Raw genomic sequence first — 27709 nt, forward strand, 5'->3', positions numbered from 1 at the left:
CTGGGGGTCACTCCTGAGGGCCTGACCGGAGCCCACAGCTCCAGCCTCCCAGGCTGCCGTCGGCGCCCCCATCCCTCTTTTAACCCCCTTCCTGTTTAATACCCCTGCAGTGGCTTCATTTAGGCTCTGATCCCGGCCCCAACAAAACCATGAGTCGCTCTCCTACTCAGGGAAACAAAATTCGAGAGCTTTCCTGGATTTCCAGATGCAAATGAAGCCTCTGAGGCAGACAGAGAGTGGGGCTGTGCTCATTGGTCAGAGAGAGAAAGGGCAGAGCACAGCAGAGAGGCTGAGGGTCTCCCCAGGGCCATGGGGTGTTGCAATTGTCTGATGCGCTCAGGTTTTAATATTAGAATCTCGCGGGCTGGTCTTCAAAGGTTAAGCCAACGCTGTTCCTAGAACAAGGCCCCCCAGGCCATGACGCATTTGCTGTCCTTTCTGTAGACCCCCGACTGGGGTCGGCGGGAGCCTTTCCCGCTGCTCCGGTCCCGCGGGGACCACGCTCACGCCACAGCTCTCCCTCCCTCCTCTGCAGCGCGCATTGGTTGCCTGCATCTTTCGCTTTTCTCTTTCACCTGAGCCATGGAATTTGCCAGCATCAAGGTTCACGGCGTCTCCCTCCGGTTCTTAGGCATGCGGCTGTGTGGGGAAGGAGGGGCGAGTGAGACCTGCTGCAGACCCACAGCGGGAAGGGCCCTGGGCACCGCGGCAGACGTGGGCCCATCCCAACCCCCTGCTCCATTCTCGAAGCGGATCGTGCGGACGGACGACACGCAGGTCTCCCCCATCTGAGGAAAAGCAGGGCCTGTGAGGACAGACTTGCGTGTGGGGGGGATCAGGGTCCTCTGCCTGGGAGCTGAAGGCCCCGCCGTCCCCATGGGCCCCGGGGCGCCTTGGATCAGCAGATGGGACGAGAGCCTGGGCGGGGGAGGACCAATGAGGGGCAGCAGGAGGCTCGAAGGGCAGAGGCCACCTAGGAGACTTTATTCGCATGTTCACACTCCTCTCCGTGCCAGGCCAGCCCAACCAGAGCACTGAGCCCAGGCTGCAGTTCGGGCAGGAGTCCCAGAGCCTCGTGGGGGTGACAGGGTGGCAGGTGGGGCTCCTGGCCCCACTCACACGTGCTGCCTCCTGTGGCGCAGCACCTCTGTGGGCGTGAACAGAAAGTCCTTCTGGCAGGCCTCGCAGTGGTAGGGCCTCTGCAGGGCAGACGTCTTCTGGACAGGTTCGGGGGCGGCTTCCTCTGCCCCTACAAGACAAGTAGGCTGTCGGGGGTGGGAGTCACCTCTGCGTGTTCCCACCCCACCCTCCAAGTCCCAGGCACCCAGAGGACTCAGGCCACCTCCCAGTCTCTGGGGCCTCTGGTTCCACCTCCTCAGGGAAGCCTTCCTTGATTAACACACACACACACACACACACACACACACACACACACACACACACACAGGCAAGTCTCTACTCTGTGTGTCTCGTCGTGTCTGTCTCTGTCACCCCCTGGGACACAGAGACAGGAAGAGCACATCCTGGCACGGGGACCGTGGGGTCCCACTGCCACCTCCCAGACCAGCCCCGGCTGCTGTGGTGGGGTCTGCCTGCTGTGGCATCCCCTGGGTGACAAAGGGACAGGGTGGCTGAGCCAAAGACAGCAGCCGGACAGAATAAAAACGAGAGACACAGCAACAGACAGAAACCAAGGCAGACAGAGTCAGCCTCACATGGAGCCCAGAGAGACAGACACAAAAGAATGAGAAAGAGGCGATGTTCTGGGCCCTCCCATCCCTGGTTCCCGGTCTCTGTGACAAAACCCGATGTGGCACCAACTAGAGCCAGAGGGCTGAGGGTCCTCAGTCCCCAGACGGGGAGCGGATGAAGGCCCAACCTCGCAGTAAAGCCGCACAGGAGGTGCGGGTGGACACAGCTGCCCCGGCCTCCCCCACGTCCCTACCTGGCGGGCCGTCCTGCAGGGCCTCGGGACACGTGTTTTCGTGGGCGATGCGCTCCAAGGGCGTCAGGGGCAGGTGCAGGCCGCAGTGGGGGCAGGTCCAAAAGGTGCGGAGACAGTCACTGTACAGGTCCGTGTCACTCTGGGGCAGGAAGTCTACGTCAGGATGTAGCCCCCTGCCCCACTCACCAACCCCCTGCCTGCGACCTGTGCTAGCACCCCTCGGGGCTGGCGGGCCCCACGCCAAAACCACCTCCTGCCCTAAGCTGGGATGTGACTAGTCCCGGGGAGGCCGGGACTCCCTCTGTTTAGGGTCAGGGGTGGGGTGATGGGCCAAGGTGGGGTCCATGCTTACCGCAAGGCAGTTGTAGGTGAGAAAGTCAGCGACTGCGTAGCCCCCTTTGGTGGGGTTGGGGGAGAGGGTAGAGCTGCCAAAGAGACCCGGGAGACTGGGGGCAGCGGTGATGGTCTGGGGTCCCACATATAGGTTCTGGACTTCCAGCCCTGTGAGCCGCCGGAGGCTGTAGGGAACCTGGGGAAGGAAAGAGAGACAGACTCAAGGAAACATTGTTAGGGCACCTGGATCCAGCTATGCCTGAAATTGGACCCAGGACAGGGCCAACTGCTCAAATCAGTCACAGCACGGTCTCAGCCACTGGCTATAAGAGGCTGGTCTAGCATCAATGCCGGTGCCCCTTTTCTGCTCCCTGTCACCTGTGGGACAACAACCCAACCCACCATCACCCAGCACGCTGGTCCATCCCCCCTGCCCTGGTTCCCCGGGCCTGCAGCTCTGGGAAGCCACCCTGGTGCACACCCTTCTCTCTACTCCATCTGCATGCAGACCGGGGAGCAATTCCCAGCTGCCCACTTACGAGGTGGGGAACGGACCTCACACCTGCCCCGCCCAGTTCTTCCCTGCGCCCTCTGTGAACAGACTGCTTCTTACAGCTTCCCTCTCTGGCTGCACACCCTTCACCCCTCGTGAGAGCACCTCACACAGCATGTGCAGTGGTGCTCAATAAATGCACACAGAACTGCGCAGGTTGGGGGAAGGGGCCCCGCAGGGGCTAATGGCTTGGCCTCTGCCGCTGGGTGCCTGGGGTCAAATGCAAACCCCAAAGCATGACCAGGGAAGGAGGGAGAAGACAGGCCTTCCGGCCTCTGAATGTGGGCACAGCCATGCAGGCAGCACGGACCTCAGATGCCACGAACCGCAGCAGGTCCCGGCTCAGGTCTGCCACCTCCCTGCGGTCCCCCGGAGCCGCCGCGTCCTCCCCTTCGTCCACCTCTGGCCGCTGCCTCTGGGCCTGATGGGCCAGCTGCCGGTCCAGGATGCTTTCCCATTGGGTCCGGAGCCGCACAGAAGCTGCCAGAAGCCGGAGCGCGCTCTCACTGTCCGCAAGCTGGAGCTCCAGCCAGCCGTCAGCCACCACGCGCGAGCAGTCGCCGTTGGTGTCTAGGGACCGGCTGAAGAGCAGGAGGGACTGGAAGGGAGGGGACGAGAGGCAGACAGTGGGGTGGGGTGCGGGGCAGGACACCAGCTTCGAGAGACCCTGTCCACCCCTCATTCCCCCCACTTGTCCATTCACCCGCACCCCCCACCACACCCCCCCGCGTGCCAGGCCCCTTCCCGCCTTGGCTGCAAGCGAGCGTCCCTGCCCCCCCAAGCACGGACACTGTACTTGGACAAACAGACCAACCAAAGTCAAAGCGTAAACTGCACTACATTCTAGGAAGTCCGGGTCCTCATCCAGTCTCGCCAGTGGCGGTGACCTCGCAGATGCCTCTGTCAAAGCCGCCTCAGACAGGGTCCCTCCCATGTGAACAGTCACTATTTATGCTTTCCCCCTAGCCTCGCTCCTCTGTAGAGTGGGAAGGGAGGGCGGGCCTCGGCGGGCAGGGTGGTGTGCAGAACTCAGGAGGCGGGGCAGCTAACGCTGGCAGGACTCTCCCTTCTTGGCTATAGACATACACACCAACCTATCCACAGCCCACACGTGGCCCCGGCCCCCACCCTCTCCTGCCAGGACGACTACAGTCGCCTCCTCGCTGGGGTCCTGATACTGCCCTGCATCAGACCCTGTTCCAACCCTACTCAAACCCTCCCAGGAGATGGGGAGACGCCCCAGCCTCTCGGACCTCCTCTCTCTGACCCTAGCTCCAACCACTTTCCCCTTCACTACCTCTGGTCCAGCTGTTCCCTGCGTACAGTGGGCATGCATGTGCCTCAGGGCCTTTGCACTTGCTGTTCCAAGACACTCTTCTCCCTAAGTATCCTGGTGGCTCCTTCCTTCGTTCCACTGCACCTTCTCAGCGAGGCCCACACTGATCGCCTTCCTATTACAGCCTGTTCCCTACCCTCACCCCACCCTAACCCCTTTACCCTATTCTTTTCATTTTCCCCAAGTCCTCCTAACCCGCTAGCATGTCTGTCATTACTGCCATCCTCCCCAGCTGCATGTGACCCCTGTGCCAGCAGGGACCAGGGCTGGTCTTACTGCCTGCTGGGCTGTTGGTGCCTAGGCCAATCCCCGGCACCCAGCAGGCACTCAGCCAAGCGCTTACTGGATGAATACTCGAAGGCAGAGACAGCAGCAAGTGGGGGAAGGTGGCTCTTCCGCCCAGCCTGGCCTCCTGCCCCAGGGACATGGTCAGGCTGCATGGCAGCTGGGACACACCTGCAGAGCAGGGACGCGGACACAGTTCACCAGGTAGGGCTTGTTGGTCTCCAGCAGCGAGACGAAGATGAGGAGCTGGTGCTTGCTGCTCACCTTGTCCTTGTCATCTGCAATGGTCCGGATGGCGGCTCAGGGCCCCCCCCGCCACCCGATCTCCTGCCCACAGCAGCCCCCGCTGGTCTGTCCCCCCAGGGCCATTTCCATGCGGTAGGAAATACTGCTGATTTCACCAGGCATCACAGCAGCAAAGACACCAGACCTTGTTTTACGCTTCTCAGCGACAGGCCTGGGACCAGATCCCAGCAAAAAGGAGCAAAACGTAAGGTGACAGAAACCACAAACAAGGTGGCAGGAAGCTGGGCTAGGCTACCGAGGGCTTGTCCCATTCTTCCCCAGGAAGGGGTCTGGGACTTTTCAAAATGAAAAAATAAAGGAGGAAAACAATGAAGAAAACAAGGAGGAACAGAAAACAATGAGGAAAACAAGAAGAGAGCAGACTGTCCAGAAATTTACAGCTGTTAAAAGATTTGAGGGGAAGGTTTCAAATTCTACCCTCACTGTTTTTAAAATTATAAACCTCAGGGGCACCTGGGTGGCTCAGTGGGTTAAAGCCTCTGCCTTCGGCTCAGGTCATGATCCCAGGGTCCTGGGATCAAGCCCCGCATCGGGCTCTCTGCTCAGCAGGAAGCCTGCTTCCCTCTCTCTGCCTGCCTCTCTGCCTACTTGTAATCTCTGTCAAAATCTTTAAAAAAATAAAATAAAATTACAAACCTTACCTTTTGGAGTTAATGTTCACATTTTACCGTGGTTACTTTGTTTATAAACAAGGACAGAGAGCAGCTGTCCCAGAACTCACACAGGGGGCACCCTGACCAGGCCCCTGCCTGGCCCAGCGCTTGGATGCTGCGTTCCAGGCCCCAGCGGCCAGGAGGGGAGCCCTGGGGCAGGACCAAGCTCGGCACTCATAGAGCCCCTGGGACAGGTCCTCTCTACTTGCTAAAAGCTCTGGCCTGGGGTGTGGCCACAGCGCCTCACTAGTCACCATGGGGAGGATGGGGCTCAGCGTGGGAGTGAGTCCCCAAGAGGTCTGGCTCTTGGGACCCCAACACCCCGACACCAGCCGGGTCCCGGGTCCCAGCTGACAGGTCCCATGTCAGCAAAGTATGGGCGGGAGCCAGGAGGCAAGCCCCGACGGTGAGGGGCCCCCTGACGTTATTGTCCCCCCACCTCTCACTCCCCTCCCAAGGGGGTTTTCTCTCCCTGCCTAGACTCCCAGTACCTCCGCTGGCTTCGCCACCCCTGGCCGCCTGCTCCTGCGTGTGCAGTACCTCCGGGCTGTTGGCAAAGATGCAGGTGGGGTGCAGCACGGTCCCCTGCTTGGACTGCGTGTGGAAGATCTGCAGAGTTAGATGCCAAGTGACAGAGGCCCTCAGACCTACTCCTCCGCTGCCCACAATCCTTTTCCTCCACTCTCTCGGCCAGATTCCCCAGCCACGTCTCCGCTCAGGAGTCCCCACCTCCAGGAAGCCTTCCCTGACACCCCCACCCCTGCCCCCGTGCACTGGAGCCCCATGAGGGCAGGGCCAGGACTGTTCCTGTGTCCTTAGCACTGAGCACGGCCAAGAAGGTATGCCAAGGGGCAAAGCGCCCAGAGGAGGCCCACCTGGTCCGAGTCCTTGCGGCTGCTGTTGAACGGGTCCGGGACGGCGAGCTGAGGGTAGAGGCCCCGGCCCAGCACCAGCTTGAGCAGTGCCATCTGGTCCCGTGTCAGGTCTTGGGCCGAGCTGGTGGCTGCCTGTAGCTGATCCAGGCTGTGCCGCAGCTGAAACTTCACATCCTGCGAGGGGAAGGTGGGGGTAAGGCAGGTTCCTGGGGGGCCAGGCCGGTACCCGAGGGGCTGACACTAGGACCCCAGGGAGCCACAGAGTACGGGGGTCAGGTCCTGTCTGTGCCCCCTGACCCCCGGCACCCACCTGGATGTCCACGCCATCACCAGCCCCCCGGTCCTCGTCGCTGGAGCCGCCGTCCACGCCCTCCTGCAGCCGCAGCACCTTGCGCCGCCGCCCCCCGCCCTCCTCATGCTGGCGTTTCAGACGGTACAGCTCCCTGCGCTCCCGGCGCTCCTGCAGCCGGCGCGAGCTGTCGCCTGGTGTCGCGGCCTGTGCCCGGGCCAGCAGCCCGTGGTCCTCCAACAGCTCCTGGGGATAGGCGGAGCCCGGGTGAGGGACACAGGGCAGGCTGAGTCTGGGGCTCCGGTCCTGGGCCTGCCACTCGCCGGCCCCTCCATTTCAGAGGACTTGGGATATCGTGTGCGACACAGAGAGAGGAGCCCCGGCCTTTCACCACCCTCTCGGACTCTGCAAGCCAACCAAAGCCAAAGCAAGGCCCTGGAAAGCCGGAGATGCCGAGAACAGTCCGAGCATCTGCGGTCCCCGACGGGGGTGGGGATGGGGGGCATCTCCTAAAATTGCACAATAGGCCATGGTCGGGTGACCGCCCCCTCTGGGCCCCAGTGTGGCCATGCACAACCACGGGCAGCCATGCCACTGGGGACTTACCCTGTTCTAAAGGCACTTTCGTCTATTAACTTTTTTTTTAGATTTTATTTATTTATTTGACAGAGAGATCACAAGCAGGCAGAGAGGCAGGCAGAGAGGAGGGGAGGCAGGCTCCCCGCTGAGCAGAGAGCCCGATGTGGGGCTCCATCCCAGGACCCTGAGATCATGACCCGAGTGGAAGGCAAAGGCTTAACCCACTGAGCCACCCAAGTGCCTCTCGTCTATTAACTCATTTAATCCTCACAGGATGGCACAGAGGCCAAGGCCCAGGGCCGTGCAGGAACTTGCCCAGGGCCGCACTGCTAGCAAATGACAGAGCTGGGACTTGCCACTGGGACATCCGCTCAGATCTGGTGTGCCAGCTGCTGCCCCCTGCTGCCTCCCAGAGCTCAGCACCCTGCTCCAGATGGCAAAGTTCTTTGTGAGGATATAGCATGTGACCATTGACCCTGTCCACTTCTCCAGAAAGCCCTCCTGGATTTCCACCCATGACTCACCCAGGCCACCCCACATCTGAGTGTCTAATGGCTGTGGAGGTGGGTATAGGGTGGGACACCGACTGCTCCATCAGAGAAAGAAAGGGGTGGGTGCCCCCGCACTAGCTCTCCCACCCCCACCTGGCCCCCTCACCGGTCCTGAGCCTCACCTTGAACTGGCGCCGCAGGTTGGCCATCTCGTACAGCCGGTGCTCCTCTACACCCCGGCGGCGGCACCACTTGCGTGAGTTTCTGCTCCGCTCAGATTTCACCTGGGTGGGGGACCGGACGCCGGGGGGTCAGGGCCTGGTCGGTTAGAGAAGGGTGTAGGGGCTGACCCAGCACCCAGACACCCCCAGCCGCCCCCAGAATGGGCCCAAACAGCAGTCCCTGGAAAAGGAGGCAGGAACACACGTGTTCTCCTTCTTCTCCCAAGTCTCAGTGTCACTGCTTCCTCCTACAGGAAGCCTTCCAGACTACACTGGGTCAGACATCCCCTCTGGGCACACCCAGCCCCTTGGACTGCCATCACAGCCCATTCTGGGAGGTCACAGCCCAGGGACAGGTCTGCCTCCCTGCACAAGACTGTGTGACCCTGGAGGGCAGGGCCGAGGGCCTTCAGTCAGTCACCACCAGGTCCCTGGAACTGCCTGGCCAGAGCATGTGCTGGATACTAAGTGCCATCCTAGGAGCGTTGGCCCTTCCTCTGGGCGGCAGTGGTCTTACTCAGTGCTTTGGAAACACTCCCCTCCCCTCGACACTGGGCCCCAGCACCTGCTGGTCCCATGGCCACGGAAGCAGATGTTGGAGACAGGGGCCTTCTAGTCCGCAGAGGGCTCAGGGTCCTCGCCGGGGTAGCGGGCCTCCTCTGGTCCCACTCGCAATGTCACAGACAGGAGCCCTACCGCTGGCCTCACCTGCACCCAGGCGTTGAAGACGTTGAAGAGCGTGAAGGGGTCCCCGTGGTCACTCTCCAGGGGCCGCCGTGCCGCCGCACACTCTGGGTGGCTCTGGGCACTGCGGGTGAAGGGTGACTGGACGCTGAGGGCAGCCGCGATGGTGAGCACGGGCTCCGCCAGGTGGAACATGCAGCCCAGGATCAGCATCTTCCCTGGCGGGTCAGGGAGATGCTGAGCTGAGCCTCTTGGTGACTGGGACCGCCGCCCTCCCCGCCCTCCCACTCCCAGCCGGCCCCCCACCCCTTCCACCTTATCAACAAAGGGCCCTGGGAGCCACAATGACAGAATCGAGCCCACACTCTGCCTCCCAGGCATGCAAGCTTGGGCAAAGCCTCAGTTTCCCATCTGTAGGTTGGGGGGTGACCACAATCTTGCCCCCTGAGGCACCAGGTGGGCACGGTCGGAGGGCTGGTCCCAGCATTGCCCCTGCCTGCCTGGCTCCCTGCTCTATACCTGGCGCCCCCTCCTGGCTTGGCTCTCCTTCCCCGCACGCCCCCCTTCCTCTATAAGGAAACTCCACTGGAGCCCTGACGGCTTGGCCTGCCTGACACACCACAGACTCCTGTGCCTCTGGACAGGTCCTCTCCTGCACTTTGCGTACAAGGTGGAGGCGGCGGACGCAGGGGCCGATGGAGGTGGGGAGGGGAGGAGCAGGAGAAGGGAAGACAGGGAGACATCAAAGCAGCAGGTCCCTGGTCTGGACCCCCAGGCCCTCGCCTGTCTGTCCTGTGGTCAGCAGCCTGCGTAACACATTTCTGACTCATCCTTACCAGTCCCTTTGGCCGCCTCTCTGGAAAGTTCCTGTTACACATCTAACCTTATAAAATAAAACATGGCAAGAAAATGAGGCTGTCCCAGGGCTCTCTAGCTCTGTCCTTTGGGCAAGTCCCTCCCTCTTCCTGCGCCTCTGTTTCACCGTCAGTGAAATGAGCCAACAGCCGCATCTGGCTGCCGGGAGAACGAACCGGGCTTCACCGGGGAAGCATCCGGCGCCCCACCTGGCACAGGGGAGGCAGGACTGAGCCATCTGGGCCTGGAACCTCCTGGCACTGAGTCAGCTGTGCCGCCTGCCCTGTGAGGCTTAGGGACCGACAGTGTCCGCCCGGCTGCGAGTGCCTCCCAGCTCTGCCCACGACGTGACCCTGGGCAAGTGACAGCCTTTCTCAGAGGCTGCAGTGAGTCACTCCCCTGTCACACCAGGTCCAGCCCAGGGCCTGTTGCCCACCTGCTCCAGACCCTGGGGTGCAGGTCCTTGTCTCTGGCCAAGCTTCAACTTTCTCACCTATACAGAAGGGGTGACCAAATGCCCTTCCGTCACCAGATGAGAGTGAAATGATACAAGGCACACAAAGCCTTTCACTGACACACAGCGAAGGCCCACAGAACGTTCTTTTTCACTTCGGATCAGATTCCCCTGGCTCTAGCCCTGTGTCCTTCTAAAGCAAACAGAACCATCTTCATAACCATGAGAGGCCCTTGGGGTCGGTGGTTCCCAGTCTCCTGTCCCCTCTGAAGCTCCGGCTGGTGCCCTGAGGGGACGTGAATGATGGGAACACGGCCGGATGGTTCTGTGGAGCATCACGCCTGGCCAACAGTGCCACAGCGAGTCCTGCTCGCCCGAGAATATTGGCAGACCACAGAGCATCCAGCTCGTCACGAGTCACGAGAATCAGAGCAGGACACATGTCGGTCAGTGAGCTTCTCAGAAGGGCCTGGGATGACTCAAGCATGAGCAGGAGGAAGAAGCGGGCTGTGTTGACATCCTTACGACACCAAGGAGGGGCCAGCAGGGCGGAGCTGGGAACAGGGTGTGCGGAGGAGACAGGGGCCTGTTGGTTTACTCCCACACCCCAGTGCCCAGAACGGTCTGGCACAGGGAACTTATGAGTGATCAGACAGGGCCCAGAGAAAGTACAGGCCGGCCTACGAGTCACGCAGGGCATGAATGGTCCCCACGGCCACTCCCAGCGCCCTGGGTGATCACCCTGGAGGACGTCCTCACCAATCACGACATCCACAGGCAGCTGAGCCAGCAGGGATCCGATGGGGGTAAGGGACTCGGAGCTGTCCAGGGCCCCCTGGTCCCGGAGGTAGAGGATGGCCGTTTCGAGGCTGGCTGGTGGCGGAGGCTCAATGAAAGGGAAGGTTCGCGGGTCCCCCATGCTCATGCTTTTCATCTGGAATGACAATTGAGCCCCCCAGGAATGGGGGACACGGGAGCTACTGTGCAGCACTGGCCGGGGGCTCACAGATCACAAACTCATGCTACCTTAAATCTCCCAATGTCAGGGCCACTGTACAGAGGGAGGGGAGAAGGGCTACTGGCTGTCTGTCCAGCACCTCTTCTCCCAGACCAAGGACAGCAGCAGAAGTCCTTAGTCATTCCTAAGCCAGACCACCCCACACAATGGATGCACATCCTTGTGAAATCCTCTCTTTGGCTCGGTAGTTTGAGGCGGGCCGGCCTCCCTCCCTGCCGCCCGGAAGGATGCCCTGTGCTCATGAAAAAACCTTTACGTTAGAAGCTCTGGGTGTGGGGCAAAGGCCAGATTTTTTTTATTTCAGCTCTCGAGGTGATTCCAGTGAGTGGCTGCGGCCGGAGGTCCCCTCTCTGAGCTACTCAGCCAAGGCCACGGCCCCAGGCAGTTCCAAGTCAACCAGGAGACACCAGTGACCTAGTGCTGCTGACGAGCCGGGGTGGGAGATCGGCCAGGGGCCTTCAGGGAAAGGTTCCCGGGGCCTTAAAAATGAGGCCTTGAGGGGTGGCAGTTTCGTCTGCCTCTGGATGGTAGCGAGGGAGGTGGTGACGCCATGGCTGCTGAGCCAGGTGGCACGTACGGGCCAGCATTGAAGCCTGACAGCCTCAGACAGAAACCTGCTGGGACACCTGCGGCAACTTAAATCACCTCTCTGTGCAACTGGTTCCTTATCCAGAAATTGGAATAAGACTACCTGCCCCCTAGTATTTGTGGGGATCCAAACAGTTCTAGACACACAACACCAAGAAGGGCGCTCGGCCCACAGGGAATGTGAGATAAGCGCACCGTCACTGCCTCCACTGCTACGTTTGGCAGAGCTGATGACGGATGGAAGACAGAAAAGGCTAGAACAAGGGGCACCTGGGTGGCTCAGTAGGTTGAGCTCTGCCTTCGGCTCAGGTCATGATCCCAGGGTCCTGGGAGTCCTGCATCGAGCTCCTTGCTCGGCAGGGAGCCTGCTTCCTCCTCTCTCTCTCTCTCTCTGCCTGCCTCTCTGCCTACTTGTGATCTCTGCTGTCAAATTTTTTTAAAAAGGCTAGAACAAGCCTGAGCCCTAGAGGACATCACCGACCCACTTCAATAACCAAGCCTTCCGCTACCCTGTCTGCAGACCGTGCCTCACCTAAAACGGCCCATCGTCCAGATCAGGCAGGCCGCACGGGTCAGGAATGCACAAAGAGGATCCCAAGTGGCATTTTTGAAAAAACAAAATCTGACAGAAACCCTCGGGGTGCACCACCTGCAGGCAGGGGGCTGGTTTGTGCCCCGAGCCACTCCGCCCACCCCAGAGGAGGCTGCTGCTGTGGAAAGCCCCTCCCCACCCCCCTTGGCCATCCTCTGCCCAGGCAGAGCCCAGGGCCACACTCTCCATGGGAAGGGGTGAGCCCTGGAGTGAGCGCTAATGGGGCAGGGTGAGTGTGGGGGCCCTGGCCCTCACGCCCTCCATGCTCCTCCGCAGGCTGCACCAGGAAGGGGCCTGGGTCCCCCCATGAAAGAAACTGCCCAGCACCCTGAGGACTAAGGTCTGTGTGTCGGCCACTCCGTGAGGGGGCCCACGCGGCCCTGCAGCCCAACCGCAGCAAAGCTGCCTGGGAGCCAGGACCAGACTGTCCCGAGAAGTCCCAGTTTCAAGAGCCGCTTTGGGGTGGACTGGCTGTCACCGCTGAAAGCATTCCAATGGGGGCCCAAGCCTGGGGACCCGGGGACAACCCTGCCCCTGCCAGGAGAGCGGACGTTTGGAAGCGCAGCGCTCCCCTGCCCCGCCCACCCGCATGGCACGGAGGGTCCCGCTGGAGGCCTCACCTGCAGCACCAGCGCGTCCAGCGCTACCCTCCGAATCTCCGGGACGGGGTAGGGGGCGAAGGCGTCGTAGTCAGACTCAGCATAGAGCCGGAAGCAGACGCCGGGACCTGTGCGGCCGGCCCGGCCCTTGCGCTGCTCGGCACTGGCCTGACTGATCCAGAACTCCTGCAGCCGGTGTAGCTTGGCCTGCGGGTCGTAGCCCATCTCCTTCACCTTCCCTGCACGGGGACAGGACAGCCGGTGCAGTAGCCGCAGGGCCCCCACCTCGGGCTCGGCCCCTGCCGCCTCCGCTGCCTCCTCTACCCCAGTAACACGGCCCTGACCCTGACATCTTGACTCAGCCTTTTGCTCTTCATTCACAGGTCTCGGATTTGCATATTCAGAAGCCAGGTTATCTAACCATTCTTATTAGGCACCTTCTGTATGCCAGGCTCTGTATGGGGCTCAGCTGTAAACACTGTCCCCAGCCTCATGGGGCTGAACAGAACAGAGGTCATCAACGCTAAGACCAGCTCTGGCCACTTTCATTGCCTCTGAAAATGGGACGCACCTCAGAAGCAATGACAAATCCATATTTCATGGCCAGCATTTACAAATTTCGATGGTGCGTAAAATTATGGGATGTTTTATCACAGCGATCCCCAGATTCGGTAAGGTCACTGCTAACACCGAGGGCTCTCTCTGTGCGGGGTACCACCCAAAATACCCAGGGGAATGTATTCACTCACTGAAGCCTTCCAGCCCGAGGGAGGCTCTGCTATTACTGTTGCTTTACAAATGAGCGAACAGACACACATAGTCTCAGGGACGCCACCTCGCTCACACAGCCAGGCTGGCCCCAGCGTCTCCCAACCGCTACGCTACACTGACTTCCCAGAGAACCGTCTAGCTGGGAAGACAGAAAAGAAATAGAGCAACAGATATAAAATATAAGGCCCATACTCTGAGGAACAATGGGTCTCGTAAGGGAAGCTACAGCGGGAAGAGGAAGGGGAAATCACCAAAGCGGACAAGCTGAGCCTCTCTGATGGGGACACGTTTATGCAGGCCCTGAAATGAGATGAGGGGGTGAGCCTTGTGGATATCTGGAAAAAGACGGCTCTTGGCAGGGACACCAGTAAGTGCAAAGGCCCTGAGGCAGGAGCAAGTTTGGAATGTCTGACAAGATGCTGGCACTGCTCCACAGCCCTAAAAACCACCTACTCTCTGCTTTGGTCTGGAGTCCCCCACGGCATTCACACATCTCCAGACCCCACACTTCTCTCTAGCAACTGAGGGGTGGCAGGGAGCAGCCCTTACCAGAATCGACAACAAAGCGGATCCCATCAATGGTGACAGAAGTCTCAGCGATGTTGGTGGAGAGGATGCATTTCCGAACTCCAGGGGGGGCCACATCGAATACCTGGGGGGCGGTGTGGGGAGGAGGTGACATCCGGGACTAACGGACTCCTTGCTGACCCATGTCCGGTGGCCTCCCTGACGTGTCCTGGATGGCCCACAGGCATTTCACACTCACCTACAGTAGCTCGAATAGCCTTAGCGCCTCCCACTGAACGCTTTCCTCCTCCTCAAGTTCCCATCTCGGAGATGGCTCATCACACACATGCGCCACAAACCTGGCCTGTCCTGACTCCCCTGCCCCTCCCCACTCCAGCCACACCTGCATGTTTTGAATGTTTCCAAAATTCATGCCATTCTCCCCAAACCCACAGCCCTGTCCTGGTCCAGGCCCTCCCTTCCAGCCCAGGTCCTGCCCCAGCCTCCTTCCTGGCCTCTGGCCTCCCACCCATGATCACACACAGCAGAGGGATCTGCTAAAGGACAAACGGGCGCCACTCCCCACCTTGCTAGAACCCTCCTGTGCCTCCAGGAGCACTCGGGACAAAGCCCGAGCACCACAATGGGTCTTCGAGGCCACGCAGCCTAGGTCTGCCCACCTCTCACTAGCACCCAGCCTGCCTTCCCCATCACAGACCCCAGACGCCCTGCAGGTGGTCTCCCAGGGGCCCCACCTTTCTCTCACCGCAGGCCCTTTGCACAAGCTCTTCTCTTGGGCCCAGGAGACCAACACAGTGGACAAGAGTGGAGGGTCTGCAACTAGGCCTGGGGGCCAGATCCAGTCTCCTGTCTGTTTTTGTGAATCCAGTTTTAACCCAGCACAGCCTCACCTGTGTCGGTCTGCACCTGCCTTCCTACTGTGAATGGAATAGTTGTGCTAGATGTGAAATGGCTCACAAAACCCACAACTCTGGGGCCACCTGAGTGACCCAGCTGGTTTAGTTTCTGACTTTAGCTCAGGTCATGATCTTGAGGTCCTGGGATCAAGCCCTACATCAGGTCCCTCTCTGAACAGGGAGTCTGCTTCTCCCCCTCCTTCTGCCCCTCCCCCCTCCTTACGCTCTGTGTCTCTCTCTCTCAAATAAACAAAAGAACAAACCTACGACTTTGTGCTCCCTGGCCCTTTACAGGAAGTTGGTAACCTCTGGTTAACAGCGTGGGCTCTGGTGCCAAACTACCATATTCCAAAGCCTGGCTCAGCTACTTATGTGAGCTCGCACAAGTGCCTGACCCACTGTGTCTGTGTCTGTCCTGGGTAACAGCGGCCCCTGGAAGACAAGGCTGCTGGAAGGTCTCAACAAGGCAAGGCGCACACACAGCTGCCCGCTCCGGCCGGCTCCACACACATTTGCCAAGACACCCTTCTCCCTGCCCCCTTCCTAGGCTGGGGCTTTCTAGGGTCTCAGTTTTGAAGTTTCTTCCTCCAGGAAGTCCTCCCTGAATCCACCACAACTGTGCTCTGCTCTCCCGTTTCCAGAACTTTTCTTTTCCATTTGTAAATTATCATGGCTTGCCATCTCCCTCCACAGACCGGCAGCTACTTGAGGGGAAAGACCATATCTTGGCTCCCAGCGTGTCCCAAAGAGCCCCCTTGGCGTGAGGGGAAGCACTGAGGAGGTGGTCTTTTCAATCAATGACTGAGGGTGACCTGAAGGGTCTCCTCCCCAGGGGACTGCAGTGGTCACCCTCCACAAAGGCCTCGATGCAGCCCGCCTCCTGGGATCCACACCCTCACCCAGTATCTTCCCCCTGATCAGAGCAGCCCAGGTCAGCTAACGGGACCCTGCAGACATGACGGCTGGGTTGTCTAAGGCCAGTCCGTGAAAGATGTTGTGGCTTCTACTTGGTTCTCTTGGAGAGAGCCAGCCACCAAGCTGGGATGGCACTCAAACAGCCCACATGGAGGGAAACTGAGGCCCCAGCCAACAGCCTACCACAGAATGAGCCATCTTATAGGAAGGCCCTCCGGCCCCAGGCCAGCCTTCGGATGGAAGCAGCCCCAGCCGACCCCTCAGCTGCACCCCCCCCAAGACAGCCTGGGCCAGAGGCACGCCCCCACCCCTCCAAGCCTCTCGCAAATTCCCAACCTGTAGGAGCCATGGGAAAAGAGAACAGTACGCATTCGCCAGCTGCCAGGTTTGGGGGCTCCATTACAAGGCAACAGACAACTACCAGGATGACCCAAAGGCCTCTCTGCCAGCCCCTCCTGTTCCGGCAGGGCAGCCTCTTGACCCTTCCCAACCCCTGGCTCGCAGACTCCCACCTCCACACCAGAGCTCGAGGCCTCCCGCACCCACACCCTGACGCCCTCCCTCCCTCGGCTACTCCAAGCCCTCCTTGTCCTACAAAGCTCCACTCATGCCCCCTGCTCACCAGGAAGCTCACCTTGGCAATACTCCCTCGACCGCCCACAGCCCCCTCCTCCCTGCCCACCCCACCTGGCCTGGTCGCACAGGCCATGCGTGGTACCTTGTCCTGGTCGGCCACGGAGAGGGCGCTGTGCAGCGGCAGCACCACCCAGCGCTGGGTGCGGCCGGCGTACGCCTGGGCGGCCTCCAGGACCGAGCTGATCTCCGCCATGCCGCTGAGGAAGACGAGGACATCGCCCCGCTCCTCGGGAGGGTACTTGTTGTCAATGGCCTCCAGCACCCTGAGGAAAGGCCGGGGGTCCAGCTTCTCAGACTTGGACGCTGGTGGCTCGGCCTCCTGTGGCTGGTACACGACCTGTGGGGAGATGGCAGGGGCGTGCCTGTCACCCGAGGCGGGGGCGTCGGGGGGGTGGTGTGTGGCAGACAGTGCAGGGAGATGGCGCAGGCCCATCGAGCAGGTTAATGAGAGGAGAAGGTTCTCAAAGGACAGCATATCAGAGTAACCAGAAGGCTCCTGGGGACGTGTGAGTTTCGCATCTGGCCACTGGCCACATACAGGTATTGATGCGTGAAAACTGGCTGAGCTCCACACACGACACGTGCTCTCTCTCAGGTTCAGCAACCACAGAATTTTAAAGGGTGGGGCCAGGACCAAAAGCCTAGAAAAATCACTTCTCAGACAGCATGCTCCCCCCTTTGTATTTTTTTTACGGCTGCCTGGAAGACAGAAGGATGGGTATTTGGAACCCAAAACCACAGGGACCGATTGGTACGGTTCCTGGTGCTGGGAACTCCGGGGCTCCTACCAACTCCCGCTGCAAGAGGAAGGAGTGGCTTTCAAAACACAGAAAGAACTGAGAGCGGGGACAGACCAGCATGGAGGGCCACTGGGAAGTCACGTGGGAAGGGTCCACGAGTGCCATCCAGGGTGGGAGGGTGGACACATACGGAAGGGGATGCAAAAGGGGATCCGAAAGAGCAGAGAGAGGCTGTGGGCCCAGGTAGCGTCTGCGAGCAGGATTCCAGGCCCCACTCTGCTGCTCCACGCCTTCCAGCCTCTATCTTACCTCCAGGGGTGAAAATCCCTGGCACAGGGCGCCCACGGCTGTGGTGGGGCCCCCATGAGTTTTCACTCTGCTTTCTGACAAGACCACCACGCTAGCCACAGCAAAGAGGCCCGAGCGAAGGGAGCAAAGTTCAGGGCGAAAGTTTCCAGAGAACCTGAAGACCTGGTAAGGGAGGTCAAGGAGTATGTGGAGTCCGGCCTGGGCAGGACCGCTGTGGGGACAGGGTGAGGTTGTGGGGGGGGACAGTGAGTCAAGTGGAGTGGGAGACCCACAGTGGCCCCAGAGACCCAGCCCCTTCCTTCCTGGGCACGCCATCCCCTAGCAAGAGAGAGTACCTTCCAGCCCCCTCACCTCGAAGTGGGGTGGGATGCAGAGAGAATGAGACAGCTGCAAGGTCATGTCCAACTTAAAGACAAAAGGGCCTTTTCCTGGACTGGGGCTCTCTCCCTCTTCCTGAAAGCTTCCAGACAGACCTGGTCAGCTACCTAGGACAGCGGTGCTGGGCCAGGGTGGGGGGCACCCCCAGGGGCATTTGGTAACATCAGGAGACATCCTGGGCCATCACTCCTGGGGGAGGAGAACGCTGCTGGCAGCTGGGAGGAGAAGCCAGGTAGGCTGCTGAACAGCCTACAACAGGCAGGGCAGTCCCCACAGAAGAAGAATTATCCAAAAGGTCAAGCGTGTGGAGACTGAGCAGCCCCACCCCCTGAGACAGAAGAAAAGAAGAGCCCAAGTCCCTGAAGGACCACATGCAACAGAGCTGCACACTGGCCTGGACCGGCAGGACTGTTACATAAGAGGAATATAAACTCGTAGCTTTCCAAGGCTAGGTCTCCTCCCCGGGGCACTGAGCACCTGCCCAGCAGAGTGTACACGCTCAGAAAACAGCAGCTTTAAAAGAAAGAGGGCGAGCGAGACCGCCTTTCACGGAAAGATGGGAATCTGAGCCAGAGGGAAGGGACAGGTCCGGGCTGGCCAGAGAGCGGGTGGGAGGACTGGAAGATGTGGGGGCAGCACTGACCGTGATGGGGAACAGCCTCCCGGGCACCTGTACCACCGGGGCATTGCCGAAGTAGCTGGAGAAGAGTGAGATGTTGATGGTGGCTGACATGAGGATGACCTTGAGGTCCGGCCGCTGGGGCAGCAGGCGCCGGAGGACGCCCAGGAGGAAGTCGTTGTGGAGGTGACGTTCGTGGACTTCATCCACTATGAGGACCTGGTACTGGGGCAGGCTGGGCTCCCGCTGGATCTGCCGCAGGAGCAGCCCCACTGTCAGGAACACGATCTTGGTGGCCGCTGTCCGCGTGCTCTCAAAGCGGATCTGGTAGCCAACCTGAGATGGGGAGGGGGTGGGGGTCAGGGGAGGCGCCTGGACCTCAGCGCCAGCCCTCACCCGCCCACACTGAACATTCAAGCAAACGCCCCCACTCCCCGGCCCCCTCAGACTCGGGAGTACAATAGGTGTGGACCCCATCTCTGCCGCTTAGTGCTGCTGACTCTGGGCGAGCACTTCCATACCCCCAGAGACATTTTCACCCCTAAATGCTGGGAAAAGGGGCGCCTGGGTGGCTCAATGGGTTAAACCTCTGCCTTCAGCTCGGGTCATGATTCCACGGTCCTGGGATCGAGCCCCGCATCGGACTCTCTGCTCAGTGGGGAGCCTGCTTCCCCCTCTCTCTGCCTGCTTGTGATCTCTGTCTCGGTCTTTCTCTCACTCTGTTAAATAAATAAATAAAATATTAAATGCTGGGAGAATGGGACATGTTCATGCACATAAAGTGTCTGGCACAGAGCCTGGTGTCTATGCTAATTAATGATCATGGAGATAGTCCACCTTTCTTTGAGTCCCTACTCTAACCACTGAAATGGGCGCCCCCCGCTAATTTCATCCTCACAGCCACCGTGAAAAGAACCACTACTCTCACCTCACCGATGGGGAAACTGAGGTCACTCATCCAAGGCAAAACACAGTTCAAAAGTGGTACTGGGAGGAAATGATCTCTTTTTTAAAAATTTTATTGATTTGAGAGAGACAGAAAGCACAGTGGGGAGGGGCAAAGGGAGAAGGAGAGAGAGAATCCCAAGCAGCCCCAGATGGAATTCGATCCCACAACCGAAACCAAGAAGAGTCAAGATACTTGACCAGCTGCGCTATCCAGGCGCCCTGTGAGAAAATGATCTTAACCCCTACTTCACGTCACACACACATCAATTCCTGACAAATTATAATTTTTTTTTGTAAAGATTTTATTTATTTAATAGAGGTCACAGGTAGGCAGAGAGGCAGGCAGAGAGAGAGGAAGGGAAGCAGTCTCCCTGCGGAGCAGAGAGCCCAATACGGGGCTCGATCCCAGGACCCTGGAATCACAACCTGAACCAAAGGCAGAGGCTTTTAACCCACTGAGCCACCCAGACGCCCGGACAAATTATAATTTTAAAGGTAAATATCTATAGGAAAAAACACAGGATGCATTTATGTCAAGGTAGGGAGATACTCCTTAAACAGAACCCAGAGTGCCAACCACAGAAAGAAAAATGACAGACTGGAACATACTTAAATAAAGAAACACTGTCATCAAAAGAAGCCTTTAGAAAATGGAAGACAGGGGCACCTGGGTGGCTCAGTGGGTTAAAGCCTCTGCCTTCGGCTCAGATCATGATCCCAGGGTCCTGGGATCGAGCCCCGCATCAGGCTCTCTGCTCAGCAGGGAGCCTGCTTCCTCCTTTCTCTGCCTGCTTCTGATCTCCGTCTGTCAAATAAATAAATAAAATCTTTAAAAAAAAAAAAAAAGAGGGGGCGCCTGGGTGGCTCAGAGGGTTAAGCCGCTGCCTTCGGTTCAGGTCATGATCTCAGGGTCCTGGGATCAAGCCCCACATCGGGCTCTCTGCTCAGCAGGTAGCCTGCTTCCCTTCCTCTCTCTCTGCCTGCCTCTCTGCCTACTTGTGATCTCTCACTGTCAAATAAATAAATAAAAATATTAAAAAAAAAAAAAAGAAAAAAGAAAATGGAAGACAGCTCACAGAGACAACATCTGCCATACAGAAATCCTACAAAGGACCTATTTCGCTCATCTTTAGACCCCAAATGTCAAGAAAAAAAAGACAACACAAAAGACAAACCGGGAAAAAGACCTGAACAGACACTTGGGAAAAAAGGATTTCCAGTTGGCCAACAAACGCGTTCAACCCTCAGTTGTCAGACTAATGCAAATGAAAACGTGCTACTGCGACCCACCCACCCAGAAAAGCCAGAACAAGAAAGAGTAACTGTAACAGGGCCAGCTGGGAGTGTGGATGGGTGCGGCCACTTCGCAAAGCATTTTGGCAGCATCTGCTGAAGCCAGACGTCCCTGCAGATCTGATGAGCTGGCAGGCACCTTCCTGGCTACATCCCCGATAGAAATATGTACCGACAAACACCTAATGGCATGTTCTAGAATGCTGACCGCAGCACCCGCACATAAGAGCCGGAAACTGGAAATGCCCCGATTTCCTGTCAATAGCGGAAGGGACGGATACCTTGTGGTGTCTTCACAGGGGACACTGAACAGCAGCGACAGAGAACTGTGCACCCACACGCTCTACCGCAGACAAGACTCACAAGATTGGTACCGAGCGACAGAGGCCGGGCACCAAAGAGAACACACGTTTTGATTCCACTTATAAAAAGTAAATAAAAGAGGCAAAGTTGATCTGTGGGATTTCCTCTTTAACTCAGTTATCATGACGTAAGACAATAATGTATCACTCAGAACAGTGACCACTCTTGGGGGCTCAGGGCAGTAACTGGGGCAGGGTGGTGGGGGAGACAGAGGGTTTCTGGAGTGTTTACATAAATGAACTCAATTTGTGAAAATTCACTGAGCTACATAAGATACGCACATTCTTCTGTTTAGGGTATTAGAATTTCAATAACGATTCATAAGTGGTAGAGCCTGGATTAGAACCCTCGAAACCATTAGTAAAGAAGTATCCTCACTCTCTTTCTTACGGCTGCTAAAAACCAAATGATCCCTGGGACATTTCCAATTTTTTGCTGTTAAAAATATTACATGAGGGGGGCCTGGGTGGCTCGGGGGTTAAGCCTCTGCCTTCGGCTCAGGTCATGATCTCAGGGTCCTGGGATCAAGTCCCGCATCGGGCTCTCTGCTCAGTGGGGAGCCTGCTTCCCCTGACCTCCTGCCTGCCTCTCTGCCTACTTGTGATCTCTCTCTCTCTCAAATAAATAAATAAAATCTTTAAAAAAAAAAAAAGAAGAAGAAGTTACATGGGAGGTGGGGGGCACCTGGGTGGCTCAGTTGGTTAAGTGTCCCATTCTTGATTTGGCTCAGGTCATGATCTCAGGATCACGCCCCACATCGGTCTCTGTGTGCAGCCTGCTTGAGAGTCTCTTTCTCTCCTGCTCTCCACGCTCCCAAGCTCTCAAAAATAAAATTTAAAGAAAGGGTTATGGGTAATGCTAGTGCCTTTCGCACTGGAACCACACTGGGGCCAATCTGCAGATCGAGCTCTAGAAGAATCCTTGCTAAGTGAAAAGGTAAGTGGTCTGGTAACCTTCACTGGTACTATGATAAGGGCAACAACCTAGGCTCGAGGTCGTGCTGGGAAACCCAGAAAGCCGACGTGGCCCACTCACCTGTGAGCCGTACTGACTAAGGCTCTCGAAGCTGACACGCTTGGCCAGGGAGATGCAGGCGATCCGCCGGGGCTGGGTGCATGCCACGTGACTGAAGCCAGCGGCCAGCAGGTACTGGGGCACCTGGGTGGACTTGCCACAGCCCGTGTCCCCGGCCACGACCACCACCTGGTGCTCCTTCAGCGTCTGCAGGACGCGGTTCCCGTACTGGGCGATGGGAAGCGCCGCCCGCTCGCGCTGCAGTTTGGCCAACCGGCTGAACGCCTGCTTCTGGCCGAAGTCCAGGTAGTGCAGCAGGGCTCGGCGAAACTCGGCCACTCTCTCCGGGGGCTGCCTGGCTAGCCCCCGGGAGTCCCGGGTGTCGGGGCCCAGAATCGAGAGGTTGATGCGGTAGCGTGGGTCGTAAGTGCGAGGTAGGTCAGCCAGGGCTGGGATGCTGTGCTGGGGACGCGCTGGGGCTTTCTCCCCCTTACTGGTGGCCTTGAGATTCTGGAATCTCTGCAAGCGTTCAAAGAAAGCCCAGAACTTCTGGCACTCCTCCGAACCCTGACGTATATAATCCTCGTCACGGAAAAAGGCATCCTCGAAAATGCGTCGTGTCTCTGGACAATTCCAGTCCCATTTCTCGAGGGCCTCCTCCTCGCTGGGATCCCAGAGTCGGCCTCTGTGATCCCTGCCCTCCTTTGTTCTGGGAGGAGGCATGCTGTGGTTATCACAGCTCTGGCCTAAAGTCGCAGGGAGAGAACCACTCCTTCTTCAAAGAGACAATCTCCCTCCTCATTGATGGTCCAGGATGACCACGGGCAATGACAAAGGTGCCCAGGGACTGGCTCAAGCTGGTGATACCCAGGGCCCCTCACGACTCCTGCAGTGATTTCTGGGACAGATGCCAGTCCATCCTGGGTTTTCAGGTCGGGAACACCTGGAGGAGAGAAGCCACTCATTCGTTTTTAGAAACATTTCCTGAAAGCCTACTGTTTTGTAGGCACTGGACTAGGCCACCCTGAGCCTTCTTATGTGGTCGTGGTCACAGGCAAGAGACAGACAATCCTGTGATGGGACTGTGGGAACCCACAGGAGCTGCCTGACCATGCTTGGTAATCTAGAAAAGGATGCTCAGAGATGTTTGACCTGAAACCTGAAGAAGGCGGGTCACAGGGACAATCAACAGCAGAACCTTGCCATGAGACAGGAACACAAGAGAGGTGTGGCACAAAGAAAAGAGTAAGGCAAGGGTTTCTGGGGTCTCTGAGCTTCAGGACGCCTAGGAACGCTTTGAAATCAAGTGCACAATTTTGCAAGTGTCAGATTATCCTCCGTCCTTGCTTGCCTGGCACATCCCTTCCTTTTCTGGTAACAGTACCCACTGGCTCCCCTGCCCTGTGAACAGCAGCCCTTCCTGGATTCCACCCAGTTCTGCTAGTCTTGAAGTCAGGAAACCCCTGATTGGGCAAGTGACAAAGGCCTGGCTAATCATGTTCCCCAACTCCTCCTCCTTCAACCAGTGATTGGTGCGAGAAGTGGAAACATGACCCACAGGGGGCCAATCACGGCCTTTCTCTGGAATTTACACTAGGTTGCCAGGACAGAAAAGCCCTTATGGTACCTACTGTGGTCACAGGGATGACGTATAAACCTGGAGCTGTCCGTAGTAGCTCATGAACCTGAATCTTTCCTAGAAATTTAGCCTAGAGAAAAGCCTGCCCTTGGACACAGGGAAGGACGTGCCAGGACAACCACTGAGCAACTACAAGGAGAGAAGTGGAAGAGAGAGGGAAGAAGCTTGGTTTGGTCCACTCCGACCCTCATGTCCCAGTAACACAAGAAAATACCCTCTTGGGCAAAGTTGGTTTTCTCTCAGCTGCCTAAGTCCGAACTAATCATATGAGAGCATAGCCTCGTAGCTACAATTTTCTGGAGTGAAGCACCTCACTCAGATTCTTAAAGTTTATAACCTTAAGAGGGTTCAGAGCCTTCCTTGGTATAGGTCTTGGAGTCAGGCAGATCTGGGTTTGAATCTCTGAATCTTCATCATTTGTTAGATGTGTGGCCACCTGCAAATTGAAAATGGGAATAGTATCTACTTCCAAACACTGCAAGGCTTAGCACTTAGCCTGGCACAGAGGAGCTAAACAGTAACCAGAATTCAAGTCCACTCTTCCTCCCGGTGATGACTAACATGCGGAAATCAGTGAGAGAAACCAAAGCATATAGCCTGGAAAATTACACTCAAAAGGCCACCATTTGGGGCTCCTGGGTAGCTCATTTGGTTTAAGCGACCGACTCTTGATTTTGGCTCAGGTCATGATCTCAGGGTCATGGGATCAAGCCCCACACCAGGCTCTATGATCAGCGGGGTGTCTGCTTGAAATCCTCTCTCTAGAATAAATCTTAAAAACAAAAAAGGCCACAATTCACCTTTTTCTGAAATGAGCAATGATTTCACCTACTCTCCCTTCAGTCTCTCGGTGCCACCCGGAACAGATTTCAGAGATTCGATCTCTGCAGTCCCAGGGGGATCTCGGGCCATCTTTGGGAGTTTATTAGAGACAGAAAGGGGGTTCCTGCTGACGAAGAACCTGTGAGCCAGCGGAGTGGTTTCCCACAGGAGCAGCAGCCCATGATTATCATTTTCCAGCAAACACCTGGGCTGGATGATGCTAGAGTGGCTTCATAGGGAACTCCTGTTGCAGGGGAGGCAGCAAGAGGAAAAAGCCTTAGAAGGCTGTTGATACTGAGCCTGGGATCCCGAGAAAAGGATCTCGAATGAAACAAAGAGCATTCCTCCCAGCTGCAAGCTGGCTATGAGCATGTGGGCCCAACTGGGCAAGTACCATGGTTCTCAAAGAGTCTCTTCTTGTAGGCAACCATGTAGATTTCCTGGGTCCCCTCCGTCCTCTGTCACAGTGTCTGTGACTATCTCTGGGTCTTGTGGCTGTCCGTCCTCATGTCTCAGCCTGTCTTTTTCAGCTCACCGTGCTCAGCCCTCTTTCCTTTCAGAGACTGGTCCTGTCTCTCCTCATTTCTCTTATCTTCAGGTCTGATGGTCTCTCCAACAAGCCTTCTCCACCTGACCCTCTTCACTCCTCGTTGGTAATCCATCTGACTTCCTCATTTGCTTGTTCAGTCGTCTTTTTCGGACGCTCCATTTTTGTCTCTCTCCAATTCCCAGTCTGTTACCACCTCTCCCACCACTGTGACCATTCATCTCCATTTCTCCACCTAACATTTTGTCTCCCAGTTCTGCTGCTTTGAAGCTAACAGAGCTCCCCATGGATCAGGTGCTATTCTACATCACACACGTATATCTGTGTGCACAACTACATACATACACACATCTACACTTTCCTCGTGTTAAAAAGGGGCACCTGGGTGGTATAGCCAGTTAAGCGTCTCTTGGTTTCAATTAAGGTCATGATCTGAGGGTCGTGAAATCAAGCTCCACGTTACTGGAGGCTCTCTCTTTCCCTCTCCCTCTGCCCTTGTCCCCTTCTCTAAAATAAATAAATCTTTTTTTTCCCCTAATATTTTATTTACTTATTTTACAGAGAGAGATCACAACCAGGCAGAGAGGCAGGCAGAGAGAGAGGGGGAAAGCAGGCTCCCCACCAAGCAGGGAGCCCGATGCAGGGCTCGATCCCAGGACCCTGGAACCATGACCCAAGCCGAAGGCAGAGGCTTAACCCACTGAGCCACCCAGGAGCCCCTAAAATAAATAAACCTTTAAAAAAAAAAAAAAAGGTGCTATTATCACTCCTTGCCGTTGAGCGAACGACAGGTTAAGTACACAGTGCGACAAGGAATTCAAATCTAGGGAGTCAGGCTCCCATTTATTCTTCTTCATCTTAGCGGGAGTCTCCGTGGTCTGGCTTTATCTCCCCATTTTTAAACTTGACACTGTCTTTTCAGTTCTCTTTGCTCTCCAGGCTTACCAAATGCACTCGCTCTCCCGAGCCCCATGTCTCCACACTCGGACGGCTCTCTTCATCGGTCTGCCCAAATCACCCAGCTCCCATCCATCTCATTCACTTCCCACATCCGGCTTCCTCTCCAAGTCTCTTTCCTTGGGGGCTCTTCCCCTTTCTCAGTCCCCCCATCAGCTTTTGCCAGGTTCTCCCTATGCCACTGCATCCGTCTCTGTGCATCTGTCAGTCTCCATTAACGAAGAGAAATCTCACTAAGATGGAGCTAGGAGGCTGGAAGGATGAGAGCTCTACGAGGAAACCACCTGAGGTCAGTACAGGAACTGTCAATTAGAGGCTCCAAAAGAACTACCAGCAGGAAAGAATCATCGATTACAGGTGGCAACAGGGAAGGAGGTACAGCCGCATCTCCTACAAGAAAAGGACCACCCCACAACTCGGCCAGGGAGAAACCATCAACACCCTGAACTCTTGAGCTCTTCCAACAGACTTTCCATTCAAAACAACCCCTCCCAACTTCCTCCTCTTTCTCCATAAAATTATCTTCTCTTTTATTGGACTCGCCAATGATTTTTGCTGTAGCTGGCTTGTCCCAGACTGCAAGTCGCGGTTATCCCCCAAGTAAACCCATATTGGCTGGTAAAGTAACATTCTAAGGTCAAAGACAGTCTTGTTCCTCCGTTTGTCTACTTCTGTTCGGTGGCTTGCCCCCCACCCCCCAAGTTCACGGTGCGACCCCATTTCTCTGCAGCCTCTGGGAGGCGCCCTCGGGGGACCCCATTAGCTCCCTGCCCCCCATCGCCACAGTATGCGGCTTCCGTCCTCTCTCTGCCTCCTCATCTCTCGGTCCCTCAGCTTCTCCAAGCTTCTTTTCGTGACTCCCATTCCTGCCAGTCTCGAGCTTCTGTGTCGCCCAGGTGTTCTCGGGGCGCTCAGGCTCAATCTCCGTCCGCTTCTCCCGGGTCCCTTGTCTCCTCCAACGCACGTCCTCATGGTGGGACTTCCCTTCTCACCCCTAGGCTCGCTCCCAGCTACCCAACCCGGCCCGACACCCGCCATCGCCGCCGCCACGGCCCAGCTCAGCCGCCCCGCCCCTCACCTCACTAGCCGCCGGGATCACTCCAACTTCCGGTCCCCAGCGCCCCTCGCGCGCGCGAAGCCGGTTCTGCGCCTGCGCAAGCCACCCTCACGGCCAGGCCCCACCCCGCTGCAAGCGAAGGAGCCTGGGCGCTATGGCCAAAACCATTCTGCGCCTGCGCACAACATGCTTCAGCTCTTCCTCTCTTCAAGCTGAGCCATGGATGACGCTGCGCCCTCTAGAGGTCGACTGTAGCGCTGCAGCGGAGACTTGCAAGCGCCTCCCCTCTGCCCCTCCACCGCCCCCAATGCACCGCGCGCGCTCTGCGCTCCCCCAAACTTTCTTTGCACTGGATCGTCCCCACGCCAGAGAGAAAGCTGGCCAGAACCATATTAAACACTAGGGCTATTAAAGTGCTCCTGTGATTCATTCACTATAATCCATAATTATGATTCAGCTCAACTCCCCAGCCTCATGAAGGCAGGGGCCACTCTCGTCTTGGAGGTCCCGTGCTGTCCAGCGTCCACCACTAGGATCAGAGAGTTAGTCAATGTTTGTTGAATGCATGATTAAACAAATGAGAAATTAGAGTCCTCTCTAGTCCTAGGCACTCCAGTCATT

The 27709-nt window shown here is 57.4% G+C and overlaps 1 protein-coding gene across 2 annotated transcripts; it reads right to left on the reverse strand.

Annotated features, from left to right (window-relative positions):
- Positions 1-961: 961 nt before the first annotated feature.
- Positions 962-27177, reverse strand: DHX34 (DExH-box helicase 34). 2 transcript variants are annotated; one of them, XM_059383739.1, is made up of 17 exons: positions 27110-27177; positions 22088-23009; positions 18473-18784; positions 16485-16739; positions 13977-14079; positions 12678-12895; positions 10619-10793; positions 8575-8768; positions 7828-7929; positions 6597-6821; positions 6287-6460; positions 5903-6005; positions 4624-4730; positions 3142-3429; positions 2298-2474; positions 1946-2084; positions 962-1249 (listed from the first exon to the last, which is right to left on the reverse strand). In XM_059383739.1, exons 2-17 carry the CDS (start codon positions 22787-22789, stop codon positions 1116-1118), a joined length of 3408 nt encoding a protein of 1135 aa, XP_059239722.1. In that variant the 5' UTR covers positions 22790-23009; positions 27110-27177; the 3' UTR covers positions 962-1115. The 2 variants fall into 2 exon arrangements, with proteins under 2 accessions (XP_059239722.1, XP_059239721.1); XM_059383738.1 differs by having other exon boundaries at positions 5903-6020.
- Between the last annotated feature and the right edge of the window lie 532 nt (positions 27178-27709).

This window comes from Mustela nigripes, chromosome 17 (genome assembly GCF_022355385.1).
Source record: "Mustela nigripes isolate SB6536 chromosome 17, MUSNIG.SB6536, whole genome shotgun sequence".
NCBI lineage: Eukaryota > Metazoa > Chordata > Mammalia > Carnivora > Mustelidae > Mustela > Mustela nigripes.